Raw genomic sequence first — 12753 nt, forward strand, 5'->3', positions numbered from 1 at the left:
GACGTTTCAAACAGCAAGGTTGGCTGATTTCCGACTGTTCCAAATCGTGTAGTCACTGTGGGATTGTTATCCGCAGTCATTAAAAATAGTGAACATTTACAAGATATTTCAACGGCTAAGGAAGATACCTCAACGTATTCACAATGGTAAGATGATGTCAAATAATGTATGCATGTAGCTAGTACTTGTGGTCCGTAGATTGGTTTGTAAAACTAACTCAGCTAACGTTAGCAACCGGCTGCCTAATCAGTATGGTAGCTAGCATTTAGCTTGCTAACCTTAGCTAGCTAGTTACTATTGCAGGTGACTTTTGGCATGGCTAACTAACAAGTTCAACGAAAAAGTAACTAGTGTTAATCATTTTCCAAACGTAACTACAACAGTAACTCGCTACCTAGTTAGCTATAAACTGGATTCTTGTCACTAACGCTAGTCTATGAATGAGCTGACTAGCTAATGTTAGCACTAGCTATCTGAAGGGGGATGCAACATCATGCAACTTGAGTCTGATGGAAGTTTATAATCTTGACGTTCCTAGTTAAGTTATACCAATGTTTCTACTGATTCACCAATGTTTGAAGTAATGGTCACCCGTCAAAGTTAGTAACTAACTCAATAGTTAGTGATGGAAACAATGTTGTTTTGAAATTGTCCCAGTCATGATTGCTACTCATAACTTCTCTCCCTCGTTTCCTTCCTTGTGTTCCATCTCCAGTCTATTATGTCCTATAATGGTGGTGCCGTCATGGCGATGAAGGGTAAGCAATGTGTAGCCATTGCAGCAGATCGAAGATTCGGTGTACAGGCTCAGATGGTGACCACAGACTTCCAGAAGATCTTTCCCATGGGAGACAGACTCTACATTGGCCTGGCTGGCCTGGCTACTGACGTACAGACAGTGTAAGTGTCCATCAGTGCACCTCTTCTCTCCCAAGTTCCAGAGTATTTGGATGGTTAGTGCAACAGATTGACCTTGCAGGTGATTATTAATTATCTACTTTATTTTTCTAACAGTTCCCAGAGGCTCAAATTCAGATTGAACCTCTATGAGCTGAAGGAGGGGCGTCAGATCAAACCCAAGACATTCATGAGCATGGTCTCCAACCTGCTGTATGAGAGGAGGTGAGTTTACTGATGTGAAAAAGCACAGTATTTCATATACAAGTCTACACTTCTGCCTTGGTAGCAAGTCTGTGACTGATCAAACGTGAATCCCATGTCTCAGATTTGGGCCATACTACATTGAGCCTGTGATCGCTGGGCTGGACCCCAAGACCTTTGAGCCATTTATCTGCTCGCTGGACCTGATTGGCTGCCCCATGGTGACAGAGGACTTTGTTGTGAGCGGCACTTGCTCAGAGCAGATGTACGGCATGTGTGAATCTCTCTGGGAGCCAGACATGGTAGGTTGTGTACTGTATTGTAAGATAATACATTGAGTGTGATAGTTAATTATATCTCTGTCTTTATTTACAATGGTTATTTTTGACACCTGCAGGAACCAGAGGACCTGTTTGAGACCATCTCCCAAGCCATGCTGAATGCAGTGGACAGGGATGCCGTTTCAGGCATGGGTGTCATTGTGCAAGTCATGTAAGCAGTCATACTTTTCCTCTTCCACTGCCTACATTTTGGATTAAATACCTGCTAAATGTGTAATTAATCAGAGGATTAATACAAATGACATGGCATTTAGATGGTGATATTAGTAATGCTCTGGTCAGTGTTGTTGTAGTGACAGTACCTTAATTGACTTATTTTGACAGTGAGAAGGACAAGATCACCACACGTACCCTGAAGGCCAGAATGGATTAAAGCTCCTCTCCACCAACTCCCACTATTTTGTATGAAAATGATCAACACTGCGTGTACTGTTTTTCTTATGATACTGTTCAATAAAATGAATTACTATTAGTGTTACAATGACTCTGGTTTGCCTGGTATGTTATGTGAGCAAGTAATGAAAGATGAGGACTTAACTTTGTTTAATGCCAGATTTATCAGATTGATAATTGTGTGGATTATCTGTGCTGTGGTGACTTAATAAAACAGCGAAATATAGCCAGGAGCCTAATTCAGTAACCTTGAGAAGAACAGTCTCCAGGGACTAATTTGAATGAATTGAGAGGCTAAACGGCTATTGTCTTGACACTTGTCTCTCGACTCATAATAACCCAATTTAAAACCACCGCTACAAAGCACAAAAGAATGATCTTTGTTAGTCAAAGGTGAGAAAATGAGTTAAATTAGATTCAGGAAAAAAACAATAACTCCCTTTAATATGTAATGAATCCTTTTCAAGTAACTTTTCTGATCTAATGTCTGTTACAAAACAATACTGTATACAAACACAAATGCTACATTAATGTAAACGAGATATAAAAATGATTCTTATGGTAATAAAACAAGCATTTGCTTTAGTATTCCCCTTTATGTGGATTTTCCTTTACCAACCAAGTCCATGGTAAAAATGTCAAAAGTTTTCAGAACAATATGGCAACTTAACATTCAGACACTGTTTTTTCTTTTTTAGTCATAATGCTCAGATGCTAAATTCAGTGGTTTGACATTTCAACTAACTGGCAGAGTCATGTACATTTCAGCCATGCATTTTGATATTGCATTTATTTACGTAAAACCCTTATATTAATCTCCTGCATTTCCAATTTTGATACTGTCGGCTGTGGATCTCCTGACAAGTCAAGGAGGCAGAGTTCGGTCAAAAGATTCATGCGATCTGACCGCTTCTGTGTCTGTGAGAGGTTTGTGTGTGTACTTGTGTGTGTCTGAAAATAATAACGAACGGAAACGAACAGACGGTACTAAACAGACTCCTACTGCTGAAGCTGACACTCTTTCAAGGCATTAGTGAGACAGTTCCCGTGCTGGCGTGAGGACTAGTATAAGGTGGTGGGGAAGGCAGAAAAGGGGAGGGTCTCAAATATCCTATTGAACTCTTTCACAAGCCTTCCTTGTCGAGCGCTCAGATTGAGGTGGCAGGGAAGGCTGGGCAGGGGGAGTGGGACATGGGGGGGAGAAGAGACGTGTTGCTTTTTTTTTTTTTAAGAAAAAGTCCGGCGCCCCCTCCCTGTGGGTCAATGTAACAGGCTCGTGTCTGTGCATCCTTTCAGTCTGTCATCCCCAGAGTGGGAGGGTAAGGGGTGGGGCTAAGTCAGGTGGGAGGGGCAGGAGGAGCGAGAGAGGGGTGGGTGTGGCTGATGACAGGATGTGATTGGCTGGGGTAGGAGAGATGATTCTATGACAGGATGTTGGACATGAACTCAAAGAATCTTTTGGAGTACTGCTCTGGGTTTACGGTGGAGATCTCTGCCCCAGCCTGAAGGAGGGAGAACAGAGTTCAGTGTAAACATATGCACATTAGGAACATACAACTACAATTTATATGTAATAACACATCTTCTCCTTGAAACTACTATAGGATCTAGCATCTTTGCAGCCTAAACACTTGGCTTCATGTTTGGTCAAAGCTAGTCCATTACTCACCCCATGTTTCACAGTTTTGGCAGCATGTGCAGCTTTTTTCTTAGCATCGTAATGTGTGAGGATGTCGATGATAGCCATGAAGTACACTTCTTTCTTCACAGCACCTACCACAAGGAGCAAAGGAGTATAAATAGCAAGTATTACTTTTCACTGGGCTGTCCCATGATGTCTGTTCTAAAATTAGTTTAATGTTCAATGTTAATTAAAGATGCACTATACAGAAATTGTTTCAGCATTTCCTGGTTGCTTACCCATCTACACACAATACCCCATAATGACAAAGTGAAAACATGTTTTTTGCAAATGTATTAAAAATGAAATACAGAAATATCTCATTTACATAGGTATTCACACCACTGAGTCAATACTTTGTAGAAGCACCGTTGGCAGCGATTACAGCTGTGAGTCTTTAAGGGTAAGTCTCTAAGAGCTTTTCACACCTGGATTGTGCAACATTTTCCCATTATTCTTTTTAAAAATTCTGAAAGCTCTGTCAAATTTGTTGTTAATCACTGCAAGACAACCATTTCCAGGTCCTTTTTTGCTGTATTATTTAAGTGACTTATTGCAAACAGGATCCATGTTTTGGAATATGTTTTATTCTGTACAGGCTTCCTTTTCACTCTGTCAATAAGGTTAGTATTGTGGAGTAACTTCAATGTTGTTGATCCATCTTCAGTTTTCTCCTATCACAGATATTAAACTTTAACTGTTTTAAAGTCACCATTGGCCTCATGGTGAAATCCCTGAGTGGTTTCCTTCCTCTCCAGTTCGGAAGGACACCTGTATATTTGTAGTGACTGGGTGTATTGATACACCATCCAAAGTGTAATTAATAACTTTTACCATTCCTCAAAGGGATATTCAATGTCTGTATTTTTTGTATACCTATCAATAGGTGCCCTTCTTTGCGAGGCATTTCAGCTGTGAGTCTTAATATGTAAACATTTAGAAAAACACAAGTCCACTTCGACATTATGGGGCATTTATTGTGTGCAGGCCAGTGACAAAATCTCAAATTTGATCAATTTTAAATTCAGGCTGTAACACAGCAAAATGTGGAAAAAGTCAAGGTGTGAATACTTTCTGAAGGCACTGTAGATAGAGAGTAGCACAAATATAGCATAATTGCATATAAAAAAAATCCCTTGACAAAACTCAAGAAAGACAGTCTCTTACTGTCGTTGCTCTTAATTGCGTAGACGTCCACGGAGGGGTCGAACTCGCCAGGGCCGAAGAACCCGCCAAAGTTGAGGGGGTTCCCAGGGCTGTCTGGAGGGGTGCCGAAGGAGCCGGTGAGTGCTCCTCCCATCCCATCGTTCTCGTACTCCTCCTCCTCTCCTCCTGCCTCCACCTCCATCTCCTCCTGCTCTGCCCGGTCCACATCATGGATCCCCACAAGCAGACTGTAGTCCATGATCTTTAGAGTGGCCAGAAACTGATGTACACAAACAGGGGAGAGATGTCAGATATTGTAACAAATGTTCTTTTGGGAAATTTCCCTGGAGGACATTAAACTCACTATTCTTCTTCTATTTGTCAACCTAAAGTCATGTCTTTGTTCACAGGTACTTAGGTGAAACTGGTTGAAAGGACTAGAAACAAAACACAATGTGCAGAAGTCCATTTACCCGGATATTTTAACAATGACAGTAATGATAATAAAAACAACATCAAATCGAGCAGAGATGTCTCCTACCTCTACGTCGCGCTTTAGTTTCTCCAAGAAGTACTTCTTGTTGTCATCTCCTATCTGCAGCTTCTGGCCCTCGTTCAGAAAGTCGTTGTCCTTAAAGGTGGGGAGTTCCTTGGCCTGAGCAGAGTGATAGAAATTAGAATCAAAATATTCTGAGATTGGCACAAATGACTGAGGTCTTGATTTAGTTTCAACTCATTATTCTTAGATTGACTTTTTAGGAAGAACGACCATTTCAGGTATTTCATCTTGGTGTAATGGTTAAGACGTTGGTTTTCTCGAGCGCGAGGTCCGCAGTACGAATCCGACCAGTGACATTGGCTCCACCAGGTTCTGTCCGTCCCTCACTGGGCGTGAACCAGCAACCTTCTGTTCCCAACAACAACTCAGCACTCACAAAGCAGTATTTACGCACCACTCTACAAAAGACGTAGCCAGGAAGGGAAATAACTACTTCTAGGTTTCAGAGCGGGTAATGTAACTCGCACGGTGGATACTACTAGCGCACACACAGCTAACTATTCCACATGGACTACACTCACCCCCTTTTGACTTCCCCCTCTGCGCAGCATAGACAGCAGTCGAACATGGCCCAACTGTGGATGTGTTATTTAATTTGTGCTTCATTATCATTAGATGGAAAAATCATTACTTCTGCACTTTTCTAAAAGTATTTTGGGCTGTAAATGAGTTTTGTTTTTAGCTGGTTAGTTTGATGCTTTTTTTAGCATGATCTACAGTTATTTTTGGGGTGCTGTCATTGTACCCCAACACTCCTCTCATCATCGTATAAATGTAAATGAACGCACCTTCTCTTTGTCACTGGCTTCCCTTGAGACCGTGGAACCCTGAACGAAAAAAAAAAGAAGAAGATAATTCACAGAGATGTAACGGAATGCAGAGTTAGAGACAGACATTCTTTACATCTTTGTTCACCCTTTGTTTCTCCTGGACTTGACAGTATGGTTAGAACATTGTCATATTTCAGAAAGCAGAACTGTTTCCCCCAGAGAATGCCTGGCAGCCACAGAGTTGTTTGTTGTACGGGAAACGGTGTTCTGAGAGCCAATAGGCATGCACGCCGTCACACCTCTGTTCTCGGTGTTGTTGCCCGTGCACAAAGAGACAGATTTGCTGAGCTTTTCCACAAGAGCAGCATTCTTAACCATTTCCCATTCTAGAAAATGGGCTCCAGAGTGGCGCAGCGGTCTAAGGCACTGCATCTCGTCACTACAGTCTCTGGTTCGATTCCAGGCTGTATCACATCCGGCCGTGATTGGGAGTCCCATAGGGGGAGCACAATTGGCCCAGCGTTGTCCGGGTTTGGCCGGGGGTAGGCCATCATTGTAAATAAGAATTTGTTCTTTACAGACTTGCCTAGTTAAATAAAGGTTAAATAAAAAAAAATATATATATAATAATACATCACATAACCATTGGAGCCTCAAGTTCTACTGAGAACTGGAATACTCTGCAAGCACCCTATGCATTGAGCTTGTTACAAATGCCCTTAGCCCAATGAATGCTAACAGTGTTAGAGCTGTAAGTGTGCTCCTAGTGCCCTACTGGAGTTAGTGTACTACCAGTAAGTGTTCTCCCAGTTAGTTCCCTCCAAGCTACTGTGCATATCGACACCTACCTTCAGGTCGTACTTGCGGTGCACGGTGAGACGGTGGCTGAATACATTACGGGTCACCACCATGTACGTCTCAACCCCGTCCACTGTTAGCCGATACATGCCCAGGAACTGGGGGAGCAGAGTGCTGCCATGACACTCCACTATGAACTGGAGACACCCAATGGAGGAAAGGGGAAAGAGGAAGGGGAATGAGTGATGCAAAGGAAACAGGGAGAGAGCTCCAGTAATGAAGTCGGCATAAATTGTTAGCTATTACAAAAGGATAGTCCCACCAAATTGAACAATTCACCGATATTTCTTCAGCACCACATTGAAAGGTCCTCAATATTTGAAGCCAACATGCTCCCTTCAACATGTATTAAGAGGGTGTATGTATGTACAGAAAATATTTTTTTTAAATTCAAAAGTGTTATATTTGTGTATGTGGTAACTCTCCCACCTGGTGGTACTTCTTGAGGATGTTGTGCATCTCGGCGATGTCTTCGCTGGACACCGTCTTGATGACGAAGCGGTGGTCGTAGCTGGACAGGAAGCGGTTGCCAAAGCGCCCCTGGGAGTCGCTGTTGAGCGGGGCGCTCCTCGTCAGAGAGTTCTGATGACGATCCACCACAGGAGGGAGCCCGGGGGAGAGAGACATACAGAGCAGAAAATTGAGGCTTTGACATGAATGAAAAGCCCTCTATAAAGAATGTTTCATAATTATTTCACGAGTTAGTAATGGATCAATGGATTTCATTTACATAGAGCTATTCCAAGCTAAACAAAAAACACTTCACATAGCGATCCATTCAGCAAGGCTACCAAGTTAGTTGAACTTAATGTAATAAACTATGCTTGGTATCGCTAAACACTAAAAACACCCACTGTTTACATGTGAGAACTCAGTAAAAAGGGGACAGTATTTTAGTTCTATATCAACAAATGCTGAGAAAGCCTTACTACATTGGGTTGAAGGATGAAATGCTGATAAAGCCTTACTACATTAGGCTGAGGGATGAAATGCTGATAAAGCCTTACTACATTGGGCTGAGGGAAGAATTGGAATCTGCAATGAGTCAAACTGGGCAGGGAACAACAGGGAGTTCCCTCTGGTACTCTGATCTGCTCTCTCCTTAATTGTCCTCTACCCTTTTGACATTACCGAGCCGTGCCAAGCAAACGTCTATCCTCATTCTGTCTTTCAGTTCACTACTGTGAACCCATCCTCGATGGTCTTTCTCTTCAGTGAACCCATCCTGCATTCTTCCCCTTAGACATCTCCACACAGGAGACCATATTTTACCTGGTAATCCTGGTCATCGATGCAGAACCTCTCCCTCAGGTTGCGGAACACCATAGGGCAGTACTCTTTGAATTTGAAGCGGCTGGGCAGGTTTTCTCTGAGAGATACAAGAGTGTTGAAGAGTGTTAATATAGAAGAGTGTGTCAGACCATTAGCATTCAGTGTTGGTGTAATCTGAGGAATCATTGGAATAGATAACGGAAATGTGAGACGCTCTTGACCAGCATACTAGAGGTGCTTCACTACGAGGATGATTTGCAATGCAAAGATGCACAGTTAAGTGTTCAATTCATGTTTTGACTACAACTCCAGTGTAGTGTAGCGTAGTGGAGATCGCCAGAGGCATAATCTTGATTTTACTTATGCAGGAAAATCAAATTAAGGAATGTGATATATCAGAAGATGGTAATAATTATATTACACAACCTAAAATAGTCATATAATCATACAGTTCATCCGGGTTTTAAACCAATTTTCGGGATAAATAGCTTCTAAAATATATGTAAACAGACCATTATTGTCTCAATTTGTGTTGTTTTCCTGGAGTGCTATTACATGACACAATATCAGTACTTGTTACATTACAACTTGTCTAAGTCCTATCAACTGATTTCAGCCAGTTTATGGCTGTGGATTGATTGCATTGTTTGAATGGAATGTTGGCATATTGGCAGTTCGTTTGACAAATGTATGGAGTCATTCCTCTTAAACTGTCTGGCTAGCTAAATTCTTCAAATGCATTACTTTACACAATATCTTATCACAGCACTGGCAAATCATGGTTGACCAACTCCCTGACCCAAATGGCTGACTGTTATCCCATCATATGAAGGTTCATGTCCATTCTATTATTCTAATTCTATAGTTAGTCCATTAGCAGAGTCAGAGTGTTGATGTAATCTGAGGAACCCACTGAAGTAGATAAAGGAAATGTGAGAAGCTCTTGACCAGCATACTAGAGGTGCTTCACTATGAGGATTATTTGCATTGCAAAGCTGCTCAGTGAAGTGTTCAATTCATGTTTTGACGAGAACTCCAGTGTATTGGGGATCGCTAGACCCATGGTGAGTTATATTACAGGTGATAGAGGAGCTTGATCTTGCTAGTGATTTAAAAGCACACCACGTCATAGACCATTGGGCCAACCAAGCCAAGACCTTTTCTCTCCTAATCAGTAGCCTAACATAGTGTTAACAGACTTCAGGTAGTACCGTACTGTATATTTTAGACAATGTAGCTAAATTGGCCTCTTGTTTGAGTTTATATGGGCAGTAATATGGTGTGCAGTAATATGGTATGGCAGGTTGCAAAGTTACAACTCAGGATACCTACTTGTTAAATAGGTGGTTGTCCACTTTGATCTTACTGTAGGCTTTAAAATCATCAGGCATCAGCATTACTGGTACAGGCACGTTACTTAACTCGTTGATCTGAAACAGAGGGGAGATAGAAAGAGCAGGAGATCAGAATAGAATGGTAGAGCAGGGAAGAGGAGGTCAACACACTAATCCCCACACCAGACCAAACTGCAGTGAACCAGTGTCTATTTACTGACAATCATTCACTTTGGACCAAAGCGAACTGACAGCAGTGCTCTCTGGCCGAGTCCCTTGTCACACTGTTGATCTTATCTACCGAGACAGATTCACTGTAAGGAACAGACTGATTCCCCGAGCGAGCCCTCTCCATAGATCTATAAACTCCAGACAGTAAGAGGAGTGGCAGGGAGGGAACGTGAATAAACGCTTCAAAGAAAAAGGAGACAAGAATGCATCCAGGAGACACAGACGCTGCTAAAATAGGAGAGACATTTGAAAAGTTATCTTGAGGTGGGAAAATAATAGCATATGGAGCACAAACACATCGAGTTGTATGGAATATGCAGAACATAGCCTAGTAGCCTCTCATAGAGCTGCTGCTTCAAGGGATAGACTCTCATTCAACTGTCTGACATGCTATGAAGAATCACTGTCTAACATGCCCACAGGTTAGGCTCTGGTAGATAGTGTGTCCTTCAAAAGTATCATATTTATTTGTCATTAGAGGCATAGCTTAATGCCTTCAGCAGGCAGACAATCAATATCCTGACTATATGTTGGATTATGTCTAATCAACCTACACACAAAGTTTGATGAAGGTGGTCCTTTGTAGCTCAGTTGGTAGAGCATGGCGCTTGTAAAGGCAGAGTAGTGGGTTCGATTCCTGGGACCACCCATCCGTAAAATGTATGCACGCATGACTGTAAGTCGCCTAAGATATAAGTGTCTGCTAAATGGCAGATTTTATTATAAGTATGACGAAGGCTCATATCAGATTTGAAGATGTAGGCTATTCCCGGTGTTGGAAAGCCTGTAAGGCTGGCATTATCTACCATCAAGACTGAATCTGTTTTTGAAGGGAGTTTCAATTAAATCTGTATTTGGCTATATGCTCCGACTGACAAAGGTCTTCTCTGAGCAAAAGCTTAGCTTGGAACTGAATTCATCCAGCTTTGTGACTAGCAGAACAATGTTACGACTGACTACCAAGATTAAATATATTCTGGTTATGACTATGGTTATGAGAGCTTTGAGGAGAAGGCTCTTTGACGTCTTTCTTGTAATCGCCTAAATTAGCCTGCCGCCTACACCTTGAATCTACACCCAGCATCCACCACACACTGAACTTGTCCATGATGATTATTGCAGAATGCGTCACAGGATGATTATTACAGCTTCACTAAATATGCTAATTGGTTAATTAAATTCCATTGTCTTCTCCATACAATAACGGTCTGTTTGACTATAGTCTATATTTATCCTTATCTTTCTTATATAAGGTATTGAAATATACATAAAAGAGGCTCACTAAAAACACAGCAAATAGAGGGGGAAATCAAGAATAATTACAGACAATAGTACATGCAAGATGTAATGTACACGTTAGTGTAGGCAACATATTGAAATGCATGCAAACATTGGAAGGGAAATTATGCATCAGCACTGTTATTCAAATGGTGAGTGAAGCGAATCAAAAACTGCAAGCCTGGGGCATCATATTCATGCCAGAGATATTGATCTGGAGGTGTCAGTCAAGCAGGGAAGGGGGTGTGTTCGCCTACAACTGCTGGCCACAAAAATTGAGCCTTGAAGCTCTCTGCAATCCATTTGGTGATCGCTGCATTCATATGAGTGAGAAACTTGATGCATTTGGTGAAAAACAGTATCAATAAAGTGTCTTTTAGGATGTGTTGAAGACACTGTCCATCCTTCTCCCACTCAAAATAGACTGTGAAACTATTATTTTTATGGTTGAGTTTTTATGGTTGAATGTGTACTTCACACTAAACCACATTAAAATCAGGAATATAGGCTAGAATATGCAAATGTTAGATTTGCCGCTTTCTCATTCATTGATGCCTGTAAAACAATAGGCAGGCAGGCTGCGGTTGAGACTCAACGCAACCTGCTGCTCTCCAACAGTCACACCCCTCTCTGGCCTGCGCTAGACAGAATGAATGCTTAGGTTGGAGCAGTGCTCACGACCTCCTCTCCTAACCAGCTCACTTCAGACCACCAAACATCCCACAGAACAGAAGACGTTATGCAGCTTGTGCCAAATAATGCCTGCAAAGTGCGCGGGTAATGTCAAATGTTTATGTTCAACGTCGCAGCTATTTGCTGCACATTTTTAAAGCGCACGCGACTGGCACACCAAATAGCTAGATTGTTGCTACATTTATATTCCTTACCAGGGAGAATGGTGAATGAGGGGTTAACAGCTTTCACCTGAGCATCAGACTAAGTACCTGGCTAACACCCATACACTACAGACTACTAGACGATGGATGAGTTCTAAAATTGGCTTTTGTCAATCAAGCAGCTGGCTAACTATCGCGTTACCGTTAGCTATTCAAAACACCACATAGACAAACAAGCTAGCCTGGGAACAAGAACAAAAATGCATTTACCGTATGGTTGACACCCCACATTAAAACGCTGAGAATAGGCTCACTTGCACGGAATAATTTAACTTTCTGTCCTATAAAATGTTTCTTTTTCGTCTTCGTTTTGCTAGCGCTCACCGGCGCAACGCTGGTACAGTTGGATGACATGTCTCCAGTTGGGAATAATTTAGGCAACGCAAGACAGCACTGTAATCAAACAGGCTAGCTGGGTCTTATCACTCCAGACAACGAAATTTGCAGTAAGAGCGTGATATCTATACGTGCATTGTCGTATCCGCTATCCGATTTGCTGGGTCTTTAAATCAAATTAGATTCGGTAGTAAATTAACGGGATTGCATGTTGCGCGGTCACCACTCTTCCTCCAGAGGAGGCCGCACGGTTTCAGTCCGGAGCGGCACACAGACCAGCTTCTGGCATAGATTGTTAGCCGGCCATCTAGCTACAGGCAAGGTTGCCTTTAGCTAAGCCGCAGTCTTCTTTGATAAGTAATACACTCTTGGTGGACGACTCCTCTCCTTTCTGGTGTCGTTTGCTACCCACAACGATTTGAGGTGATTTTATTTAGAGGTTAGTAATCCCATTATGATGCGCCTGAGATTGTTGTCACCAGTTTTGGGGTCTCCTCAAGATGGCGTCTAGACTGAACATCGCAACGAAGTGCGCCCCCAAGAGGCAGAGAGTAGAA

The 12753-nt window shown here is 42.1% G+C and overlaps 2 protein-coding genes across 2 annotated transcripts; one reads left to right on the forward strand and one right to left on the reverse strand.

Annotated features, from left to right (window-relative positions):
* Positions 1-6: 6 nt before the first annotated feature.
* On the forward strand, positions 7-1923 carry LOC120066165 (proteasome subunit beta type-3). Its single transcript, XM_039017334.1, has 6 exons — positions 7-146; positions 716-900; positions 1015-1122; positions 1226-1403; positions 1499-1593; positions 1767-1923. The coding sequence occupies exons 1-6, from the start codon at positions 144-146 to the stop codon at positions 1813-1815; spliced, it is 618 nt and encodes a 205-aa protein (XP_038873262.1). The 5' UTR covers positions 7-143; the 3' UTR covers positions 1816-1923.
* A 328-nt stretch (positions 1924-2251) lies between these two features.
* LOC120066158 (phosphatidylinositol 5-phosphate 4-kinase type-2 beta) lies at positions 2252-12720 on the reverse strand. Its single transcript, XM_039017322.1, has 10 exons — positions 12071-12720; positions 9454-9551; positions 8122-8218; positions 7279-7431; positions 6840-6986; positions 6010-6048; positions 5204-5317; positions 4684-4942; positions 3505-3608; positions 2252-3337 (listed from the first exon to the last, which is right to left on the reverse strand). The coding sequence occupies exons 1-10, from the start codon at positions 12212-12214 to the stop codon at positions 3257-3259; spliced, it is 1236 nt and encodes a 411-aa protein (XP_038873250.1). The 5' UTR covers positions 12215-12720; the 3' UTR covers positions 2252-3256.
* Between the last annotated feature and the right edge of the window lie 33 nt (positions 12721-12753).

This window comes from Salvelinus namaycush, chromosome 2, assembly GCF_016432855.1.
Source record: "Salvelinus namaycush isolate Seneca chromosome 2, SaNama_1.0, whole genome shotgun sequence".
In the NCBI taxonomy this organism is placed as follows: domain Eukaryota; kingdom Metazoa; phylum Chordata; class Actinopteri; order Salmoniformes; family Salmonidae; genus Salvelinus; species Salvelinus namaycush.

Coding starts and splice junctions, on each gene's coding strand:
- LOC120066165 (XM_039017334.1), top strand. Junction 1,123..1,225: donor AACCTGCTGTATGAGAGGAG/GTGAGTTTACTG, acceptor CCCATGTCTCAG/ATTTGGGCCATACTACATTG. Junction 1,404..1,498: donor CTCTCTGGGAGCCAGACATG/GTAGGTTGTGTA, acceptor TGACACCTGCAG/GAACCAGAGGACCTGTTTGA.
- LOC120066158 (XM_039017322.1), bottom strand. CDS start 12,214: ATGTCATCCAACTGTACCAGCGTTGCGCCGGTGAGCGCTAGCAAAACG. Junction 6,987..7,278: donor TCCTCAAGAAGTACCACCAG/GTGGGAGAGTTA, acceptor GGGTGTCTCCAG/TTCATAGTGGAGTGTCATGG. Junction 3,609..4,683: donor CGCAATTAAGAGCAACGACA/GTAAGAGACTGT, acceptor TCCTTGTGGTAG/GTGCTGTGAAGAAAGAAGTG.